Source organism: Schistocerca serialis, chromosome 7, assembly GCF_023864345.2.
Source record: "Schistocerca serialis cubense isolate TAMUIC-IGC-003099 chromosome 7, iqSchSeri2.2, whole genome shotgun sequence".
Lineage (NCBI taxonomy): Eukaryota > Metazoa > Arthropoda > Insecta > Orthoptera > Acrididae > Schistocerca > Schistocerca serialis.
In genome coordinates this window covers 25,266,520-25,291,248 of record NC_064644.1, presented here as the reverse complement: position 1 = coordinate 25,291,248, position 24,729 = coordinate 25,266,520, and the positions used below count along the sequence as shown (strand labels likewise).

The 24,729-nt window shown below is 42.8% G+C and overlaps 1 protein-coding gene across 1 annotated transcript in view; it reads right to left on the bottom strand.

Moving 5' to 3' along the window:
• Nucleotides 1-13,263: 13,263 nt before the first annotated feature.
• LOC126412589 (uncharacterized) overlaps nt 13,264-24,729 on the bottom strand; it is a 236,615-nt gene continuing 225,149 nt past the window's right edge. Inside the window, exon 14 of the mRNA XM_050082250.1 lies at nt 13,264-13,656. Within this exon, the coding sequence (XP_049938207.1) occupies nt 13,469-13,656 (188 nt within the window). The 3' untranslated portion in view covers nt 13,264-13,468. The remainder of the gene's footprint in view (nt 13,657-24,729) is intronic.

The window sequence follows — 24,729 nt, the reverse complement described above, 5'->3', positions numbered from 1 at the left end:
AAGTAATGTACTTAGTTACGTATGCAGTGTTCCATAGGCACAGGGAATTTTTCCAGATGCTTTAAAATCTGAAATTGCGAAACCATTTCATAGTAAAAGTGACAAGATAACCCTAGATAAGTATCGCCCAATTTCCTTACTGGTACCTTTTTCTCAATGTATTCGAAAAGGTAACTTAATCAGTAAGCCGCACAGTGAAGTGGAAACAACTTACTTAGTATATCACTGTTTCGATTCCAGAAACGTTGCTGTATTGAGAATGCTATTTATACATTCGATCATCAAATAATACGGGCTTTAAATAATGGTGTATCGCCAGCTGGTATTTTTTGTGATCTTTCCAATGCGTTTGATTGTGGAGATGTAGATGCTCTCTCAGAATAACTAAAGTTTTATGGAAATGATGGTTTTACACACAGCTGATTTTAATCATACTTAATAAACAGAACGCAAAAAGTTGTGCTGAATAATAAAGTCTGTGTCGGAAATGTATAAAATATTGATGACTGGGGAAAAAAAATCACAAAGGACGTCCCACAGGGTTCAATTTTGGTTCGACTGACATTCCTTATCATATGAAACGCCTTCCAGTTAACGTTGAACAAGCACAACTGGTACTTTTGGCAGAGAAGACCAGTATTATAATATATCCCATTAGAGAGAAAGAAACAGAAGACTTGGAAAATCGTATTTTCAAAAAAATTATTCATATATATTCAACAAATAGAATCATACCAACAATTGGTATGGCACATGCTCAGGAGTCAATAAATAGGGTAAAATGCTCCAAATTTTTTTTGCTGTAGATACTGATGAAAATTCCAATTGGAAGAAGCATATTACTGAGCTTCTCAGTCAATTAAGTCCATCTATTTTGTGCAATTGCTAATCTGGGAAACAAACGATCAACCTCCTGAGATATTTTGGGTATTTACACTCAGAAATGATGTACGGAATAATCTTTTGGAGTAACTCTGAAAGAAAGTACTTATTGCAAAAAAGCGAGCAGTAAGAATAATTTGTGATGTTTAGCCGTGGACGGCATCTTAATTGCATCGTCACAACACATATATTCGCTAATGAAATTCATCGTAAATAATCCATCAAAATTTGAGAAGAACAGTAATGTACATACCTACAACTAGAGGGAAAAATGATCTTTGTTACCCATTGCTAAAGCTACCAGTGGCTCAGAAACGAGTTCAGTATGAAGCGGCAAAAGTTTTTGATCCTCTGCCCAATAACATAAACTGTCAGACACGTAGAGAAGCAAGTTTTAAATCTAATTTAAAATCATTTATCCTGGATAGCTTCTTCTACTTCATTGATGAATTTTTACTTAAAAACTGGTAGCCAGTAAAAAAAAATTAAGATAAGTGCAGTTTCATGAATAGGACTAAGAACAGTAATGTGTTTATTAATGTTAAAACTAGCCATGTACGCATATTCTGTGAACTGACTTGTTCCACTTTATTTCGATAAAAGATTCGTTCAAATGATCTGTGGAAGATGTAACTAACGAACTAAGGATAAATTTTGTTCTTAATAAATAACCAAAACAATATTGAAATAACTCTCAAGGTAAGTGCTCCACCGAAAAACAAAGTACATGACACAGAAGATGGCGCATTTCCTGATAAGGCTGAGGAATAAGGCTAGTGCCAATAACAAGTTTTCAAATGGTTTTTATTTATTAAAATGGTCAAGAGTTATAGATAGGAGATTGTACGCAATGTTTCACAGATAGTACTATGTAACATTTGAGAAGTATCAGTATGCAAGCGAGAGTAGTAGTGTGTACCAGAGAGTAGAATAAAAGATTTTTAAGCGATAAATAAACGGCAGTGAATTGACTGTACCGCTCTATCGTGGTGCAACTTACCAGGGAGCTTCGCTGTGACAGTAATTTTGATTGGTTTTTTATTGTTTGCCCGCTTGTTACTTTGGTACCTGAGGTTAGGTTCAGGAGTTCTTACGTTGTGTAGTGACTCACCTTAAATTCACAGTTGATGGCCCCCGTTCTGCACTTCACCATGCAGTAACTCGATCTTATTACATTATTACATGACCTGTCCCAGGCAACCCGTTCTCTCATCTTGTCACAGCTACTTTATGGGAAAACTTTAAAAGTAATTTAGGTAACAGAAGTTGATTGTTATGCCTACAACCAATAACTGAACCAAATGTTGATGTTAGCAATTTACCACGGAGATGCGTGGCCTCTAAACATCTTGCTTGACATAAATCTGATATTAACACATGGACGTCAACTGTATTTGGCACCACAGAGCAGAGAATCGTCACAGGAAAGGATACAGTCAGAATATGGCCTTCCGGTATATTCAGCAGTGCACTATACCCATGCAAACTTCATCTTCAGAGGGAATGCCAGATAAACTTTACTCGTACTAGTAACACTAAAGTACTTTCTATGCCACTCGGGTCTTAAAGTAATCGAAACACTACACATACCATTGCATGTTTCACGGCACGCCTTGACAGCACCAGGTGAAAATTACGCATTCACTAAGGCTCCTATACAGCAACCATTGGCCCATTGGTGCTGAAAACACTGATACTGAGAAACGAAACGACGGCAGCAGACAAAACGTTCAGCGTAAACGTACTTACTTTTATCTGGAGAGACGTGGAGCCTTCAGTGAGACGTTTCTTTTCTAATAATGCTATCCACAGATTCAAAGTACACTTTATGTCTCTGGTACAACATCAGATGATTCTAACATCTCTGTCAGACGTCAGACTTTCATAATAGATTGTCGTAGGTCCCCTTCTGACTGCAGCGTTCGCAAAACAATAAATTTCTCCCACACCTATATTTTCTTCCATCTCCAACCAGGACAGATGGTAGAGTCCATTCACTCCGCTGAAGAGTGTCCTCGCATGTTTACTGCTTTCATCAATCTGCTGTAGAGCGGAAGGCCACCTACTCAGAGCGTCCTAAGACATTCACGAGGCTCTTACAGGACTTTCACGCGTGCGCCATGCTGCCACGCCCTCTCATTTCTCCATGGGAAAAGCCTCTTTACGCCATGTTCTGCATTCTATCTCCCTGCTTGAGATGAATACAAAATCAGCTTCCCGCTTGCCTTCTTGCATTATGGCGTCTCGTACTTTTACATTAAACGAACTACAAGATTACTTTCGTCGTTACACACTACGTGGTTACAGAAAACGATTCAAATAACTGCAAACCTTCGTCTGAAAGCATTAGAATGACTATTCCCCATTTTAGCAAGTATATTATCCTTAACAGAATGAAAATAATTGGATGATACGAATGAGTGGTGTCTGTTCTTTTGGACATGGTCGAAAGAACTAAAATCACACGGAATCCGCACGTGTGAGACTTATTATGTAAATTGAAGGCGGAGGGGGAGAAAGGAAAGAAACTATTGATCATCACACAACCGTTCAAAACCTTTTTGCGCGTTTGTGTGATCACATAAAAAAATGTTGTTTGATGTGGTTGGTATCTGTGAGATTACTTGTTCTCCTGTTGCAGTGCTGCCTCTCGACCGTTTCTATCTGCTTGGCCGTACATCAAAACGACCCCGGCTTGTTCCAGACGCGATTATCGAACCATTCTGCTACTTACAGTACGTTGCTTCAGTAGCACGGCCCGCAACACACAAGGAACACACGGCACATGGCCTGTGGAACTTTCATTCGTTAGCGCTTTCTATGGTGTTAACGATGCCTTTCCAGACACATTTTCATAGGACCTCTTTCCTTCATTTCCAAACAGGAATCCGCCCGTGAAGTTTGTCGGTTTTATTAATTTTCATCCCATGTACATTCAAATTTTTTATGGCATTTAAAAATTTTATTTTCGAAAAATAACACATGTACCTTTTTCTCAGAAACTATTCTTGAGATTTCTACAAAATTTTCTCCTTTTAATCTCTCTGCATACGGTAAGCTTCTCTCGTGAAGGTTTTTGAAGCTATCGAATGGAAGAATTTTAATACTTTTATAATTATGTATATACAATATAAAATGAATGCAAAATTCGAACCACTTTGTCCCATTATACTCAGAATTTCAAAACTTTCTGTTGAGACAACGGTTGTTGTTGTTGTTGTGGTCTTCAGTCCTGAGACTGGTTTGATGCAGCTCTCCATGCTACTCTATGCTGTGCAAGCCTCTTCATCTCCCAGTACCTACTGCAACCTACATCCTTCTGAATCTGCTTAGTGTATTCATCTCTTGGTCTCCCTCTACGATTTTTACCCTCCACGCTGCCCTCCAACACTAAATTGGTGATCCGTTGATGCCTCAGAACATGTCCTACCAACCGATCCCTTCTTCTGGTCAAGTTGTGCCACAAACTTCTGTTCTGCCCAATCCAATTCAATACTTCCTCATTAGTTATGTGATCTACCCATCTAATCTTCAGCATTCTTCTGTAGCACCACATCTCGAAAGCTTCTATTCTCTTCTCGTCGAAACTATTTATCGTCCGTGTTTCACTGCCATATATGGCTACACTCCATACAAATACTTTCAGAAACGACTTCCTAACACTTAAATCTATACTCGATGTTAACAAATTTCTCTTCTTCAGAAACGCTTTCCTTGCCATTGCCAGTCTACATTTTATATCCTCTGTACTTCGACATCATCAGTTATTTTGCTCCCCAAATAGCAAAACTCCTTTACTATTTTAAGTGTCTTATTTCCTAATCTAATTCCTTCAGCATCACCCGACTTAATTCGACTACATTCCATAATGCTCGTTTTGCTTTTGTTGAAGTTCATCTTATGTCCTCCTTTCAAGACACTGTCCATTCCATTCAACTGCTCTTCCAAGTCCTTTGCTGTCTCTGACAGAATTACAATGTCTTCGGCGAACCTCAAAGTTTTTATTTCTCCTCCATGGATTTTAATACCTACTCCGAATTTTTCTTTTGTTTCCATTACTGCTTGCTCAATATACAGATTGAATAACATCGGGGAGAGGCTACAACCCTGTCCTACTCCCTTCCCAACCACTGCTTCCCTTTCATGTCCCTCGACTCTTATAACTGCCATCTGGTTTCTGTACAAATTGTAAATAGCCTTTCGCTCCCTGTATTTTACCCCTGCCACCTTCAGAATTTGAAAGAGAGTATTCCAGTCAACATTGTCAAAAGCTTTCTCTAAGCCTACAAATGCTAGAAACGGACGTTTGCCTTTCCTTAATCATTCTTCTAAGGTAAGTCGTAAGGTGAGTATTGCCTCACGTGTTCCAGTATTTCTACGGAATCCAAACTGACCTTCCCCGAGGTCGTCTGTAAAGAGTTCGTGTTAGTATTTTGCAGCTGTGGCTTATTAAACTGACTTACTTATTAAACTTATTAAACACAAAACGTATAGAAAGAAAAAGTTCTCTGATGACTTGTACTCTACGGAAACCCTGAGAAGACGCTACCTGTCCTGCTCTGCGTGGGAGCGGCAGCAGGGCGACAGTACTGCAGCAGACACAGGGTGTCTGGACTCCACTGTGGCTTGCAATAAATATGAAATTAAATATTAAATTGTGTCTAGTCAGTCTTTACAATGTATTCTTGATTCACTAAGGTACACTACTGGCAATTAAAATTGCTACGACAAGAAGCAATTCAGATGATAAACGGGTATTCATTGGACAAATATATTATACTGGAACTGACATGTGATTATATTTTCACTCAATTTAGGTGCATATCTCCTGAAAAATCAGTACCCAGAACAACCGCCTCCGGCCGTAATAACAGCCTTGACACGCCTCGGCATTGAGTCAAACAGAGCTTGGATGGCGTGTACAGGTACAGCTGCCCACGCAGCTTCAACACGATACCACAGTTCATCAAGAGTAGTGACTGGCGTATTGTGACGAGCCAGTTGCTCGGCCACCATTGACCAGACGTTTTCAGTTGGTGAGAGATCTGGAGAATGTGCTGGCCAGGGCAGCAGTCGAACATTTTCTATGTCCAGAAAGGCCCGTACAGGACCAGCAACATGCAGTCGTGCATTATCCTGCTGAAATGTAGGGTTTCGTAGGGATCGAATGAAGGGTGGAGCCACGGGTCGTAACACATCTGGAATGTAACGTCCACTGTTCAAAGTGCCGGCAGTGCGAACAATAGGTGACCGAGACGTGTAGCCAATGGCACCCCATCACGCCCGGTGATATGCCAGTATGGCGATGACGAATACACACTTCCAATGTGCGTTTACTGCGATGTCGCCAAACACGGCTGCGACCATCGTGATGCTGTAAACAGAACCAGGATTCATCGGGAAAAATTGACGTTTTGCCATTCGTGCACCCATGTTCGTCGTTGAGTACACCATCGCAGGCGCTCCTGTTTGTGATGCAACGTCAAGGGTAACCACAGCCACGGTCTCCGTGCTGATAGTCCATGCTGCTGCAAACGTCGTCGAACTGTTCCTGTAGATGGTTGTTGTCTTGCAAACGTCCCCATCTGTTGACTCAGGGATCGAGACGTGGCTTCACGATCCATTACAGCCGTAAGGATAAGATGCCTGCCATCTCGACTGCTAGTGATACGAGGCCGTTGGGATCCAGCGCGGCGTTCCGTATTACCCTCCTGACTGCTAACACTCATTGGATCTCGACCAACGCGAGCAGCAATGTCGCGACACGATAAACCGCCATCGCACTAGGCTACAATCCGACCTTTATCAAAGTCGGAAACGTGATGGTACGCATTTCTTCTCCTTACACGAGGCATCACAACAACGTTTCACCAGGCAACGCCGGTCAACTGCTGTTTGTGTATGAGAAATCGGTTGGAAACTTTGCTCATGTCAGCACGTTGCAGGTGTCGCCACCGGCGCAAACCTTGTGTGAATGCTCTGAAAAGCTAATCATTTGCATATCACAGCATCTTCTTCCTGTCGGTTAAATTTCGCGTCTGTATCACGTCATCTTCGTGGTGTAGCAGTTTTAATGGCCAGTAGTGTAATAGTTTTCCGTTGCCAAGAAACTTACTTAATTTAATTGCATTGAATTTTGAAATATTTTAAACCTTTAATGACAGACACAAAGGTATATGGTGCACTCTAAGTAATATTTTTTGGAATAATAATATGCAATATGCTACAACATCCTACCCTCCACGTGATTCATAGCTAGAGTTCTTTTGTGTGATAGTAGTGAAGTGTCAATAGTGAATTTAACTTTAATATATTGAACAGTTTTATGTCATTTGTAATATTAGTATCTGTTTCGATAGCTTAAATAGACTTACATTCGACAATCTAACGATGCAGACTCATAAAAGCCATACAATTTGTGTAAAAATTTCTTAGATCGTCGCTGAGCAGCGACCACCTGATATTTCAGAGAAGATCATACGCGCCACAGCGCAGAATACGAATTGTTCATAAATTGTATCGATAGTGATATTTTGTGATTCTTATTTTTTTACAGCTGAAGAGTTGTAATCCTCGTCTGTTACCACAGACCTGATATATTTTTTTTAAAGACGACGGACGTGTATATTGCGTGGTCCGCAAACACTAATTAGTAATTATAAAATATTACTATTGTTCAGTGGTATGTAAGAATTTGTGTGTGCAGCTAAGATGAAATGTCGAAAATGTTAAAGGACGTTATTTAAAGAAGCAGCCAGCAAGATATAAAATTGAAATATTACGGAGCCTATTGCTAGCAATACTGACTGAGGTAATTAAATTGGTTATTGTGCTCTCAAATGCTGTAGTGCCTGCTTATTACTCAAAGTATTTCTCTGCTACCCATCTCCTATTAATGGCAACCTAAATAACGTTGTTTTTGTAGTTTTCATACAGCTACCAGCGACCGACTGCATGTCGGGAAACGTCGTAGTTAAGGCAGAAGGCGCACTGCTATTTACCTTGTTTGTGTTTTAAATCCAATTTCTTTTAATGTGTGTTGTAGTATACGAAACAAATTTCCAGTTCTGTCTGGTCCCTTAGGTTTCTCTGTTCGAGTCTCATATCCGGTCGTGATCGAACGTGATCACGGCACAAATAAATTAAGTGGCAATGCGAACTCTGTTCTTAATCTTGAGAACGCTACGGCTTGTGCAAACGATTTCAGGTGACATATAAACCATCACATACAGTACTTAACGTTCTAAAAAGTCTTTGCTCTTCCCGCAAAGAAGTGGTGCAAACCTCACGACAGATTCCTGAATCCTCACAAGAGAATAATAATTTAATCAAAATATAAATACGTTTAAAAAACACTACACATTGTGGGAAAGCTAATTACGAACGGTGCATAATACACCGAAACTCCAAAGAAACTGGTATAGGCATGCGTTATTAATATATAGAGATATCTAAACATGCAAAATACGGCGCTGCGGTCAGCAACACCTATGTAAGACAACAAGTGTCTGTCGCATTTGTTAGATTGTTTACTGCTGCTACAATGCCGGATCATCAAGATTTAACTGATTCTGCATGTGGTATTATAGTCGGCGCACGAGCTATAGGATATCGCATCACCGAGGTAGTGAATAAGTGGTAGATTTCCCATACGACCATTTAACAAGTGTACCGTGAATATCAGGAATCCGGTAACAGATCGAATCTCCGAAATTGCTGCGGCCGGAAAAAGATGCTGCACGGACGCGACCAACGACGACTGATGAGAATCATTCAACGTTTCAGAAGAGCAACTCCTCAAATTGTTGCAGATTTCAATTCTGGGACATCTGCAAGTGTCAGCGTGCGAACAAATCAACGAAACATCATCGATATGGCCTTACATAGCCGATGGCGCACTCGTGTACTCATGATGACTGCACGACACAAAGCTTTACGCCTCGCCTGGGACCGTCAACACCGACATTGGACTGATGATGACTGGAAACATGTTTCCTCGACGGACGAGTCCCGTTTCAAATTGTGCCGGGCGGATGGACGTGTACGGACAAGGAAACAACCTAAAGAACCCACGGACCCTGCATGTCAACAGGGGACTGTTGAAGCTTCTGGAGGCTCTGCAATGGTGTGGGGCCCGTCCCGTTGGAGTGATATAGGACCCCTGATACGTCTAGATACGACTCTGACAGGTGAGACCTACGTAAGCATCCTGTTTGATAACCTGCATCCATTCATTTTCATTTGGCATTCCGATGGACTTGGGCAATTACAGCGGGACAATGCGACACCCCAGAATTGCTACAGAGAGGCTCCAGGAACACTCTTCTGAGTTTAAACACTTCCGCTGGCTACCAAGCTCCCAAGACATGAACATTATGGAGCATGTCTGGGATGCCTTGCAACGTGCTGTTCAGAAAAGATCTCCACTCCCTCTTACTCTACGGATTTATCGGCATCCGTGCAGGATTCATGGTGTCAGTTCACTCCAGCACTACGTCAGACATCAGTCGAGTCCATGCCACGTCGTGTTGTGGCACTTCTGCGTGCTCGAGGGGCGCTACATGATATTAGGCAGGTGTACCAGTTTCTTTCGTTGTTCAGTGTATTTACTCTTTCGAAACGCTTGTGTCTCTGAGAGATTTGGAACTTGAGATTTCGCATCAGAGAAGAATTTTAATTATATTGGGATCATATCAGTGATTACTGAGGGCATCAATCTAATAAGCAGTTGCGCATGATTCTGGAGATTTAATGTTTGGCCCCTAATGCAGGTGTTCTCACATGGACCAGAATTTAATATTCTATAATTATCTTTGATCAGGAGTGTGTGTAAACGAACAGTTACAAGTCACGTTATATCAGCTCAAGATAGACAGAACGTCACATTGGCAACTACAGACACGTCCCAACAGTATGTCATCACAGGTCAGAAACGGATTGGCTGAGATCAGCGTGAGCCACATAGTCAAAAACGTACTGCAGCTGCCTGCGCAAATATCAGCACATGTGGCTCCGTATGACAGTTTTTGCTGACATCCATGAGAAAACATAGCACAACCTTGGGCAGCTCCACCTTCCTTCAGAAACGCGGTTCGATGCATGGTTTGTGGTAAGAACTCTGGATATACAAAGTATGAAATATTCGTATTGAAGGTAACGTAGTTATGCTTTATTGGTTCATAATGTCAAAAATGTGTATATCTGTGATATGTATGGTTTGGTGTTAGAAACAGTGTGCAGTGTGAGTTGCTGTTTCTTTCTGTTACTTTGGTTCGAGGTCGCTGGAACAATTGCGCTGGACTTGCTGCAACAATGTGCGGCGTCGTTGAAATCTGGTCATCATACGCAAGAAGTCGACGGGCATGCCAAGCTGAAAGATATCGTCGTTGCGATAGATGCCTTTCATTATTATTAAAAACAAACATATTGTAATGCATTTGAAAAATAAAAAAAGATCAACATCTTTGTGTGATATTAATTCACGTATCAGTTGTTGACTGGTTATGTTCACATCATTAAGTCCCATTCATATACAGGAGCATCCAGAATTCCTTTTATTACACTGACGATACAAATGTATTATGAAGAACGAACAAAAACTGAAGATAAGATGTTGTTACGAAATTTAAGACATGTGGTGAGAAGTTATTTGTTGCAAGAGCGTTTGTGTTAGACACTCATCGTGTTACATCTTATCCAGCTCATGTTATTCAACAGAAGCGGAATCATTAACTGTGTGAAGCTCAGAAAAAGGAAAGTGGATTGTCTTCAAGACTGGAGTGACATTCAGTTTCGGAGGGAGTATTAAAATTCGCGATCAGCTTTGAAAGACTATAACTGCACGTAAAGTGAACAGGTGCCGCAATTTTTGACAGTGACGTAACGCTAGCTCAGAGATACGAGTTACGTAATTGCCCTCATGTCTGACTAGATGCATGTTCTTAACAACGGACGACAACAACTATATTTTGAACAGCAACGTTATTGCTTAAGATAATGAGCAGATTTATTTATTCCAGTTACACTACTAATGCCAGCTAATCCTGTTAAACAAGAGACTACTGGCATAATATATTTCTTCGGAACAGACTACGGTGATATAGACCCAGTCGGTATTAGTGCAACAGTTTGCAACATTATCATGAAGTCAGGGCCTTAGCAGGATAGTATTGGTAACTGGAGTGAAGACTAGGTAACTGCTAAGAGCACTGAAAGACCGACCTGGTCAACATACGAGGTGTGTGAGAAAAGTAATGAGACAGACAACACTGGTAGCGATCTGGCAACGCTGTGTTGTTCTCCTTCAATAGACCGGTGTGTTCATCCCATTCCAGATGCTCAGCCCGTGTTTCAGCTCAGTACAACCATCACATAATTTTTTAAAGTGCCGTCAGTGAAACTACGTTTTTGTTGTGGGTTACGGAATTAAAACAGTGAAATTTAGGGAAACATTATGCCATATTTGTGTTATACATGTTGATTCACCAGTGTGACCTTCGAAAAGTTGAAACAGCCTTATAGGGAACATTCCTGATCAAGAGCGCAAGTTTTTCGTAGGCAGAAATCATTTTTGGAAGGCCGAGAATACGTTGCAGATGAACCTTGCTCAAGGAGACCTTCGACTTCAAAAACTGACGAAAACGTCGAACGTGCGCCTGCCCTTGTAAGATCAGATTTACGTTTAACAACAAGGACGATGGGTGATCTGCTAAACACTTTCACCGTACATCAAATTTTGACCGAAGTTTTTCTCGTGCGAATGCTTTGTGCCAAAACTCTGCCGAAAAACGTCACAACTGAGCAGAACGACAGTCGGAGAAACATGTGTATTGATCTTGAGAGTACTTCCAGTGACCACGAATGGTTCAGTGGTGTGATCACACGTGACGATTCTGAGGTGAAGTGGCAAAGGGAGGAGTGGCACACTGAGATATCTCCTAGACGGAAAAATGATAGAATCAGCAAATAAAATATCAAAACAACGTCGATTTGCCTTTTTAGCAGTGGGATTGCCGTGCATAAGAAATTTCTCCCTCCAGGACAAACTGTCAACCAAGTGTTTTACAAAAGAGGTCCTTGAAGGGCTCAGGAAAAGGGTTAATCGAGCGAGCCTCGACGTTGCAGGCAAGTGGTTGGTGCCCCATGTCACACGGGCAATTCCATGACAGAGTTTTTGACCTCAAAAGGCATTCCTGTTGTTCCGTTGCCCCCCTTGTTCAAAAATGTTCAAATGTGAGTGAAATCTTATGGAACTCAACTGCTAAGGTCATCAGCCCCTACGTTTACACACTACTTAACCTAAATTATCCTAAGGACCAACACACACACCAATGCCCGAGGGAGGACTCGAACCTCCGCTGGGACCAGCTGCACAGTGCATGACTGCAGCGCCCTAGACCGCTCGGTTAATTCCGCGCGGCTGAGGCCTTGTGACGTTTTCTTTCCCCGAAATTGAAAAAGTCTTAAAAGTACGTCATTTTGGTACTCTGGAGAACATTCAGACTAATCTGACCGACATGTTAAAGGTCCTATCAGCTGAAGCTTTTCAGCGCTCCTAGCTACACTGGGAACGACTCCGCCGGTGTATAGCTGCCAAGGGGAAAATATTGTTGGTAGAAAAAAATAAAAATTTCTGTAGACAAAATATCAGTTTCATTACTTTTCTCACATACCTTGTATAGCATCACCGTTAATAATACCATTGGAAATCTTTTGTTGTTAACTAAGTAGACAGTGAGGTCGAGTAAACGACACAGTGGAGAAATGTCTCTGTATGTCTGTCTTTTTAGAGATGGTTGTGGGACTCGACTGTTCGATAGCGGATGTCAAATTAAACACCTTTTCCACCTTATTGTATTTGGAAACAAGTTTCAGCGTTTTACTTCGCTATCTTCAGGCCCATAATCGACGTGCAGGAAGAATCTACCTCGGTTGCGATCAAAGGAGAGGCCAACAATACTGGTATTAGCAGATATCTACTTGCTACAGTGAACAAGCGATGTCAGCATGTGATGCTTGAAGTGTTCACTGTAGCAAGTAGATATCTGCTAATACCAGTATTGTTGGCCTCTCCTTTGATCACAACCGAGGTAGATTCTTCCTGCACGTCGATTATGGGCCTGAAGATAGCGAAGTAAAACGCTGAAACTGGTTGCCAAACAAAATAAGGTTGAAAATTGACGGCTCAAAAGTGTTTGACAACCCCCATTGGAGAAATAGTATGCCCACGCGCACACGCCACAGTTTCGGGAGTGCCAGGTGCAACAAAAGACGTGGCACACACTGGTAATGTATATGTCATGCCCACATGGACACGCCATAGTTTCAAGACTGCCAGGTGCAACAAAAGACATGGCGCACACTGGTAATGCATACGTCAGCAGCCAAGTCAGCAGTTGTGGCCTCACAGGTCAGCGACAGGAGTGCTCCGCGCGCCGTGAAACGGGGTGCTCACAGGTACTGCAGGTGTTAGTAGGTGAGTCAGCACCTGGGATCCCACGGGTCAGTTCCAGGTGTGCTGCGTGCGTGTGCCGGAGAGGAGTGGGGCACGGAGATGCTGGAGACACGTCAGCAGGCGGGTCAGCACTCACTCGTCGTAGGCGAACCAGGAGCGGCGCGACACTCGGACGCGCAGCGGTTCGGCTGGAACCAGCAGGCGCGCCAGCGGGTGAGCTCTCGCCGGGCGCTCCGGGGTCCGAGAACACCGGCTCAGCTCGAAGTGGGCGAGCAGCGACGCCAGGCCGAACTTCATCGTCGTCTTCGAGAAGATTTCAGCTGAACAGAAGAAGATGCGACATGAAAACACTTAGGATCTCGAGCGAGGTACAGTGGTTAACATTGAGGTGACAGGAGAAGTCATGGGACAGCGATGCGCGCATATGAACGTGGTGGTAGTATTGCTTACACGAGTTGTAGAAGTGCAGTGCATTGGCGAAGCTATTATTACTACTCAAGTGATTCCCGTGAAAGGATTTCCGACGCGATTATCGCCACAAGGACCACTAACAGGCGGCTCACAGAAAAAGGGGCTGAGGTCACGGCATCCCTTGCGCCAGCTACCGCTGGCCTTCGGCACACCAGCATCCCCGCCTGCAGTGATGCCGGGTACATTCGGCCTGGAACCTCACTGACTGGAGTAGAGTTGCCTTCAGTGATGAGTTTGGCTTCGAACTGAGCCCCTATGACAACCGAAGACTTGTCTGGAGACGCCTCAGACAGCGGTGGGGTACCAACTCGACCGTCACCCGTCATGCTGCCCAACTGGCAGGGGTGATGGCGTGGGGTGCCATTTCATTTCATACCAGGACCCCTTTGTGATCCGCGGCTCCCCTGCAGTACGGCAGTACGTCGAAGATATTCTACGTCCCGTTTTGTTGTCCTTCATGACAGGCCATCCTGGGCTTACATTTCAGCACGGTATTGCCCGGCCGCACATGGCGAAAGTTTCTACTGCTTGTGTTCGCGCTTGCCAAACCCTACATTGGCCAGCAAGGTCATCCGAGCTCTCCCAAATTGAGAACTTTTGGAGCCAGGAGCCTCCAACCACTTCAGGGTTTTGACGATCTAACACCCAAATTGAATACAATTTGGCACAATGCACCTCAGGAGGGCTGCCAACTGCCAAAAGCGAATAACTGCCTGGATAAGGGCCAGAGGTGGACCAACGCGTCATTGACTAGCTCAATCTTTGAAGCTCTTTCCCTTGAATAAATCACTTGTGTTAATGTACGAGGTGCATTCAAGTTCTAAGGCCTCCGATTTTTTTCTAATTAACTACTCACCCGAAATCGATGAAACTGGCGTTACTTATGGACCTAATCGCCCTGCAGACGTACACAGTTTTCACAACGCTGACGCCATGATTCCATGGCAGCGGCGAAGGCTTCTTTAGGAGTCTGTTTTGACCACTGGAAAATCGCTGAGGCAATAGTACCACGGCTGGTGAATGTGCGGCCACGGAGATTGTCTTTCATTGTTGGAAAAAGCCAAAAGTCACTAGGAGCCAGGTCAGGTGAGTAGGGAGCATGAGAAATCACTTCAAAGTTGTTATCACGAAGAAACTGTTGCGTAACGTTAGCTCGATGTGCGGGTGCGTTGTCTTGGTGAAACAGCACACGCGCAGCCCTTCCCGGACGTTTTTGTTGCAGTGCAGGAAGGAATTTGTACTTCAAAACATTTTCGTAGGATGCACCTGTTACCGTAGAGCCCAATGGAACGCAATGGGTAAGGATTACATCCTCGCTGTCCCAGAACATGGACACCATCATTTTTTCAGCACTGGCGGTTACCCGAAATTTTTTTGGTGGCGGTGAATCTGTGTGCTTTCATTGAGCTGACTGGCGCTTTTTTTCTGGATTGAAAAATGGCATCCACGTCTCATCCATTGTCACAACCGACGAAAAGAAAGTCCCATTCATGCTGTCGTTGCGCGTCAACATTGCTTGGCAACATGCCACACGGGCAGCCATGCGGTCGTCCGTCAGCATTCGTGGCACCCACCTGGATGACACTTTTCGCATTTTCAGGTCGTCATGCAGGATTGTGTTCACAGAACCCACAGAAATGCCAACTCTGGAGGCGATCTGTTCAACAGTTATTCGGCGATCCCCCAAAACAATTCTCTTCACTTTTTCGATCATGTCGTCAGACCGGCTTCTGCGAGCCCGACGTTGTTTCGGTTTGTTGTCACATGATGTTCTGCCTTCATTAAACTTTCGCACTCACGAATGCACTTTCGACACATCCATAGCTCCATAACCACATGTCTCCTTCAACTGTCGATGAATTTCAATTGGTTTCACACCACGCAAATTCAGAAAACGAATGATTGCACGCTGTTCAAGTAAGGAAAACGTCGCCATTTTAAGTATTTAAAACAGTTCTCATTCTCGTCGCTGGCGGTAAAATTCCATCTGCCGTACGGTGCTGCCATCTCTGGGACGTATTGACAATGAACGCGGCCTCATTTTAAAACAATGCGCATGTTTCTATCTCTTTCCAGTCCGGAGAAAAAAAATCGGAGGCCTTGGAACTTGAATGCACCTAGTACTACATTGTATCAGGAAACATGCAACATCTACCAATTATCAGAAATTGGCTTTGCAGAAAACGGAAGATCTAAGAACAGGACAAGTTTGGGAGTAAAATCTAGAGGCAGTTTGTCTCCAATTCTTTATAGTATTTATTTTGGCAACATGCTGAAGCAATCGATGTATGGCATGCTGCCGAGTATAACCTGACTTTCCAGATCAGGCAGCATGCCATATATCCAACTACTAAACATCATGATGGTACAACGAGAAAAATCTCATTACCCCCAGTCAATAGACTGGGATCGTCGTGAGCATCGGATTCCGGAGGCTCACGGACATCATGAGAAGAATCGGAGCTTCACAAACTCCCTCAAGACCAAACGCAAGCACTACATCGGCACATTCAACGTGAACACACTGATGAAGGCAGGAAAGATGAAACAACTGACAGACACTCTCGAAAAATTTCAAATCAAAATATGTGCACTGCAAGAAACGCGATTCACAGGCGAAGACCATTTCAACATGGAGAATTTCAGAATATACAACTGAAAAACCTAAGGCTTTTTGGCACAGGATTTGCAATACACAGGTCCATCACGGACAGCATAATCGGCTTTCGTCACCAAACGAAAGAATCAGCATCACCACAGTGAAATCAGCCAACAAATCCTACACAATAATCAACGCACATGCACCGACTAATGACTACAACAGGAAAAACCCGGGCGAAACTGATGACTTCTGGACGACAATGGAAGAAACTATCTGAAAAATTCCTGCACATAGAGTCAAATAATACTGGGAGACTTCAATGCTAGACTCGGAAAAGAAAAGATATACAGACATACCACAGGAAAACATACTCCACACAAGGACACAAACAAAAACGGAAAACATCTGATAGACTTTTGCAAAAGCCACGAACTCGCCATTATATCAACAAAACTCAAGAAACCAACACGGAAACTTACCACATGGAAATTCCCCAGCGGAAAGCAAGAACTACAAATCAACCACGTAATAGTCCAGAAAGAATCACAAAAAGAAATTTTGAACATAGACACACGTAAAGGCTACTTCGACTCAGACCACCACCTACTACAGATCAGGATTCGTCTTTTGCCCAAGAAAAAGCTCCAGAAGAACAGAATTGTTAGACCAGATCCAGTATACCTTACTTTAAACCAGATACAAATATTAGACAAAATTAAAATGGAGAAAACGACAGACTGGACACAACTTTCAGGAAGAATCCGAGAGGCCATGAAACGAGCACAAGCACCACGCACAAGGAAACACCGTTGGTGGAACCACACATGTTACCAAGCCATTGACCAACGACTCAGTGCATGGAAAAAATTTAGTAGCCATAAATCCCAAGAGAATTGGATGAACTTCCTGAAAACACAAAAGCAATCTAGCAAAATCATTCGCAATGAAAAACGGCAGTATGATAAACGGCGACTGACGGAGATCGAATCGGACTTCATGAAGAACAATACAAGAAACTTTTACAGAACGTTCAGAGAAAATATGACTCGATATCAACCACCCAAATTGCGCTTCAGAAGACCGGATGGAACCCTAGAAACCAATACCAAAAACAATTGTGACATTCTGGCAAAGTACTTTGCAAAACTGCTCAACACGGAACCCCCTATGGTGAAACGATGACAGAAACGAGCACGTACAATCTAGATAGTGAACCTCCAACTCTAGCAGAAGTTAAAGAAATAATCAAGTCACTCAAGAATCGTAGAGCACCAGGAGAAGACGGCATCATCGCGGAAATCTGGAACTTACAAGACCCAAAACTCACCAAAGACATCCACAGGATCTTGGAAGATATCTGGAAGACCATGAAAATTCCTGACGACTGAAAAATTGCCCTGATACACCCACTACACAAAAAAAGGTGATAAGATTGACCCGAACAACTACAGAGGAATATCCCTACTACTGGTCACATACAAGATCCTCTCTAAAGCTTTACTGAACAGACTAGAATGACAGACCGACCACTTGATTGGGGAATACCAAGCAAGCTTCCGTAAAGGGCGGTCTTGTGCGGAACAAATCTGGAACCTGAAAATGATTTTACAACACAAACAGAATCTGATCATTACCTTTGTCGACTTCAAAAAGGCGTACGACTCTATCGACCAGAACACTCTCTTCAAAATTCTAGCAGAATACAAAGTAGACAAAACCAACACGACCTCCAAAGTAAAGTTCTGAGCCCTTTGAAATTCGCACAGGTGTCCGACAAGGCGATGGCCTCTCACCTCTCCTTTTCAAACTGGTGTTAGATAAGGTAATAAAAGAATGGGAAACATCACAACAAGGGATAACCTTAGGAAACCTACAGATTAAATGCCTGGCTTTTGCAGACGATTTGGCGATTGTCACGAAAGGTATAAAAGAAACAAAAGACGCTATTGAAAAACTATACGAAATCGCTTCCATAACTGGACTACAGATCTCTTACGAAAAGACACAGTTTATGAACACAAAGTATGGCACGATTTACAAAACGGCAAACTTCAAATACCTCGGTGAAACACTGCAAATGAGCGGACATAACAGAGACTCAAACGAAGTAAGAAAAAGTAAACTGGGCAAGGCATACAAAGTAGTGTGGAATCATTACAACAAGATCTCACAAAAAGCCAAATTACGCCACTACGACACGGTGGTGCTCCCAGAGGCACTGTATGCAGCAGAGACCACACTAATCCTAGGGCATACACGTATCAGACAACTAGAATAAGTAGAACGGAAAATACTTAGGAAAATATTTGGCGCAACTAACAACAATGGAATATGGATCAAGAAACCTACAGAGGAACTATACAAACACACGGAGACAATCGCAGAAAAGATTAGAAAACGCAGACTACAATTCTATGGACACCTATACAGAATGCCATCACACAGACTGACCAAACAGATCTTTGACTGGGTAACCACTAGAAACAACAAATGGGTGGCAGAGGTGAAAAACGACCTGAAACAGCTCAACATAACAGCAGACACAATAAACGACGGAATAAAATTCAGAAAGATCATTAAGAAAAGTAAACTACATGACATACAATGTGACAAACGAAAAGGCGTAAAATAGAACGAAGAACGCAAGGAAGATCATAGCCGGAAGATGAAAGAAATATGGGCAACCAAAAAGGCAATCAAGATGAAGCCGAAAACACAAAGCCGACAAGAAACATGGGCAGAGGACCAGAAACAGAAACACAGCGAGCGAATGAGGGAAGTTTGGGCCGCAAGGAAGGCAGCAAAAGGAACTGGCCACGTAGTTAAGTCCAAATGCGCTCTTTAAGGGCAAAACACCAATAATAATAATAGTAATATATATTTATATATACAGGGTGGTCCATTGATAGTTATCGGGCCAAATATCTCACGAAATTAGCATCAAACTAGAAAACTACAAAGAACGAAACCCGTCTAGCTTGAAGGGGGAAACCAGATGGCGCTATGGTTGGCGCGCTAGATGGCGCTGCCATAGGTCAAACGGATATCAACTGCGTTTTTTTTAAAATAGGAACCCCCAGTTTTTATTACATATTCGTGTAGTAGGTAAAGAAATATGAATGTTTTAGTTGGACTACTTTTTTCGCTTTACGATAGATGGTGCTGTAATAGTCACAGACATATGGCTCACAATTTTATACGAACATTGGTAACAGGTAGGTTTTTTAAATGAAAATACAGAACGTAGGTACGTTTGAACATGTTATTTCGGTTGTTCCAATGTGATACATGTACCTTTGTGAAATTACGCATGCTGTTACAGCGCGATTACCCGTAAATACCACATTAGTGCAATAAATGCTCAAAATGTGAGATATTTGGCCCCGTCACGATCAATGGACCACTTCAATGAAAGAAATTATTTCTACTCTTTACTGTCGATCAAATTGTGATTACTGATGAGGTAAAACCTCTCATACGAGCTGGTCCCATTTAATAGCTCCAAAGAGAACAAAAATTAGCCGCGCGGGATTAGCCGAGCGGTCTCGGGCGCTGCAGTCATGGACTGTGCGGCTGGTCCCGGCGAAGGTTCGAGTCCTCCCTCAGGCATGGGTGTGAGTGTTCGTCCTTAGGATAATTTAGGTTAAGTAGTGTGTAAGCTTAGGGACTGATGACCTTAGCAGTTAAGTCCCATAAGCTTTCACACAGAACAAAAATTATGCCTTTCATGGGCCAGGGTCAATTTCCAGTCAGTAATAATTAATGGACAGTAAACAGAAAGAGAGAACCTTTTCAAAACCCGCCTCCGTGGCCGAGGTTGCTAACGCACGCCTCTGCGGTGGCGCTCGCACCGAGGAATCCATGGACGCTGCATGTCAGCAGGGGACTGTTCAAGCTGGTAGAGGCTATGTAATGGTGTGGGGCGTGTGCAGTTGGAGTGATATGGGACCCCTGATGGTCTAAACACGACTCTGACAGGTGACACGTACGTAAGCGTCCTGTCTGATCACCTGCATCAATTCATGTCCATTGTACATTCCGACGGACTTGGTCATTATCAACAGGACAGTATCAACACCAATAGTCTTTTTGTTGCCACTTCCCACAATTTTTTTAAAAATTCTGATGGAATATTATCTTTTCATTCTGCCGTATTTGAACTTACGTCTTCCAAAGCTCTTTTAAATTCTGGTTCTAATACTGGACCCCTCTCTCTTCTATATCAACTTCTGCTTCTTCATCTATGACATCAGGCAAGTCTTCGCCCTCATGGTGGTATTCAATTTACTCTTCCCATCTATCCGCTCTCTCCTCTGCATTTAAAAGTGGAATTGCACCTTTAACACTACCATCGTTTCTTTTTATTTCACCGAAGGTTATTTTGGCTTTCTACGTGCTACACACGTCCAAAATTGCTACAGCGTGGCTCCAGGAACACTCTCCTGAGTTTAAAAACATCTGCTGGCCACCGAACTCCCTAGATATGATCATTCGTGAGCATATCTGGGATCCCTGTAACTTGCTGTTCAGAAGAGATCTCCACCCACTAGTACACTTACGGATTTATAGACAGCTCTACAGGATACGCGGTGCCAATTCCCACCAGCACTACTTCAGAAATTATTCGGGTCCATACCATGTGTCTAGAGGAGTTTGTGGCACAGCTTGACTAGAAGAAGTGATCGGTTGGTAGAACATGTTCTGAGGCATCTAGGGATAGCCAATTTAATACTGGAGGGCAGCATGGAGGGTAAAAATCGTAGAGGAAGACCGAGAGATGAATACACTAAGCAGATTCAGAAGGATGTAGGCTGCAGTAGGTACTGGGAGATGAAGAAGCTTGCACAGGATAGAGTAGCATGGAGAGCTGCATCAAACCAGTCTCAGGACTGAAGACCACAACATCAACAACATGCCACGTCGTGTTGCTACAGTTCTGCGTGCTCGCGGGGATCCTACACGATATTAGGCAGGTCTACCAGATTCTTTGGCTGTTCAGTGTAAATAAACAAACAAACAATGGCTCTTCCAAATTCTCAGGAAATTCAGTCTCATTCATGACTAAACTGAACATTTAAAAGAAAGCAGAAATATTTAATTACGTAACGGAACAATCTACACTACCTTCAGAACTAAAATAAGAAAGGAAACTCTGCGTAAGTTCACAAAACGATGTCAGTACCAGTCAAGACGTATGGAAGTGAGTCATGGGCTGCAACAAAGAGAAATTAAGAATACAATAATATAAGATACAAGGCGCATTACAACACGGAAATGCGATTCCTACGAAGTATTCCTCGGACACACAATGTTGACGTCATAGAAGAACGGGATTAACGAATACAGGAAAATTGTGATGACCACGTCACGAAAATGGAAGGCGAGAGTACACCAAACTTAATTATGAATTATCACCTAGTGGGCATTTGATCTTTAGAAAAACCGTGGAAAAGGTGGAAAGGTCAGTAAGTTGTGCCTACACTACAGGCAGAATAAAGAACATGAGTGAAAAAGTTTTACTTGCAATGTCTGTTTTTTAAGTTTTGGAAGTGAGATGCCATGAGAAACTATTAATTAATTTTGTGCTGACGAGGAAACCCTGTCTTCATGAACAACGTTTCTGATTTTCATTAATGATGTTTTAATGGTATAAAATACGTATCCTGCACTTGAACGAGTATCTTACCTTTTCTCAGTCTATTATGACATTAGCGTATTTTGTTTTGGTGCAGCTATAGAGACAATTATGAAATTATGCTTTATTTGTAAACTTTTTACTGTGGCTAAGACGTTGTTTTGAAGGTTACTTGATCAGATACGGTCATTGTTCCAGCAACGTTTCTTTGTACTACAAGGTCCTCTCTTGTTGTTCGTGAACTAATGATAAGACATTATTGGTGTGTACAAGATTTAGCTTGTACAAGATTTAGCTAGGCATAATAACTAAGGACTGGCATGAACTGTAGATAGTTCTAGGAGTCATGAAACTGCACACAGTCCATGTAGCCAAGTAAACCACAGTTCCCAATCATGATTGAATGTCAGGACGTTTGTGTAACTCATTTTATGTTACCAAATCTGAAGTTTTTGAGGAGAGGTGCCGATGGCAACGAAACTGAAAGTTTAATGCAACTATTCTATGTCATTTTTTTCCAGGGATTTGTCTTCTCCGTATCCAGTCTGACCAAAGTACACATTACTTCTGTTCTGGTGTGCGAGTATTTTGAGTTCAATGCATTCAATCAGCTGAGACATATATGATGTTACGGCCAGCGTATGCGGCAGTATAAAGAGCAGGACGGACTATAGCATAAAGTATATTTACGACTTTTCTGAAAACTTTCACCCCAAAAAGGGTTAGTGGTAACCGTTGGAAATCAAAGTATTCGAACTTTTATGCACACTCTCAAAACCCAGAGATCACAAACACACGCCACTAAGATAATTGCCATTCTACTGGTGGTGGTGGTAAGTTACTATGGGACCAAGCTGCTTACGTCATCGTTCCCTACGCTTACACACTAATTAATCAAATTTAAACTAACTTAAGAGAAGAACAACACACACACACACCCATGCCCCAAGGAGGACTCGAACCTCCGACGGGGGGTAGACGCGCGAACCGTGGCAAGGTGCCCAAGACCGCACGGCTACCCCGCGCAGCATTCTACTGGTTACAGTTATTATTGCACATTACGAACAGATAATAGTGTCGCAGTACTTTGTGTGTAGAATCAGACTTTTGTCTCCAGCAACCGTTCATTTTCTACATTAAAAACTTTTATTGGACCTTGTGGAACTTCCACACCGCCTGGAAACTGTACGAATTATTTTACCCTTGACCAGTACAGCTGCTCCCTCACAGAAATGGGTGACGTCATTTCCAGGGATCCTGAGGCCGCCCTACAGCACGGCAGCATAACCGAGCAGAGCCTGAGGTATAGCTCCTGTGATGATTGAGAATTGGCACAAGGGCCAACACCGTGTTACTAGAGGAGGCCGAAATGCACGCGTTTTAGCTCAGGCAGGCTGGCGTGAGGAGGGAAGAACTATACTGACGTGAGGTCTGGAACATGACAAGGAATTAGAATTCACAAAGCGGACGTAGCTAGTTTGATACTTAACTTTAATCCATTAATGATGAACGTCGCTCTTGACGGTACATGATTCACAATATTGTCTGTTCAGAATACATAGTAACTGAATGTGGCACCTTGCTAGGTCTTAGCAAATGACGTAGCTGAAGGCTATGCTAAACTGTCGTCTCTGCAACTTAGAGCGTATGTAGTCAGTGAACCATCGCTAGCAAAGTCGGCTGTACAACTGGGGCGAATGCTAGGGAGTCTCTCTAGACCTGCCGTGTGGCGGCGCTCGGTCTGCAATCATTGATAGTGGCGACACGCGGGTACGACGTATACTAACGGGCCGCGGCCGATTTAAAGGCTACCACCTAGCAAGTGTGGTGCCTGGCGGTGACACCACAAGGGCTATCGACGATGAGAGACTAAAGAGAAAATGACAGAGTAATTTACGATGCAAAAGGCTCCAAAACTCCACCGACTTCGCTATGACACCTGTCCGAATAAATGTACTCACTTATTCCTGACGAAGAGATTGTTATTGAAAATTCGAATTTAAGTTCCAATTTGACGCTATAAGAAAGCAGAGATTATTATATGCCATGAAGAAACTGTTGATGAATTGGGCTGACCTTCAACATCTACAAAAGAGCGACAACAGGAGCGTGTTCGATGCGTTCAAGCACGCAGTCAATCACAAAGATGTGGAAGCAAGGAAGATCTTCTCTGTTCCGAGCTGCCTGAGTTGGCGGTTAAGTTTGCGTCAGTCGTACTTGCTTGTGTGTATGAGTGGTGTGTGTTTCTCTTTGCTGAAGAAGGCTGTAGCCGAAAGCTTTGTGTAAGTGTCTTTTAATTGTTCCTGTCTGCAACTGAACGTGTCTCCTTTACGTTAATCTGTAATCCATCTTTTCCTATATTTCCTATTTCCCCGAAATGTGCAGTATAAAATATGTAACAAGCACAGTACATTGAACAGGAGGTGCAGTACATATCATTGTTTGACGTGTCTTCCCTGAAAATCACAATCACAGATTATCAGGACTGACGTTACTATTTTGGTCCAGAAATGTATAGACCACCGTCAGGGTCGTATGCCACACCTAACTATACTGAAAGTACCGTTCGAGCAAATTCATAGCTAGTGTCATTAACAGATGTAAGCAGATTATTCGTGTTGGTGTGTAGAATGTATGAGAGTGGCCATATCGGAAAAATATCATCCACAGAATTCAGAAGATTAT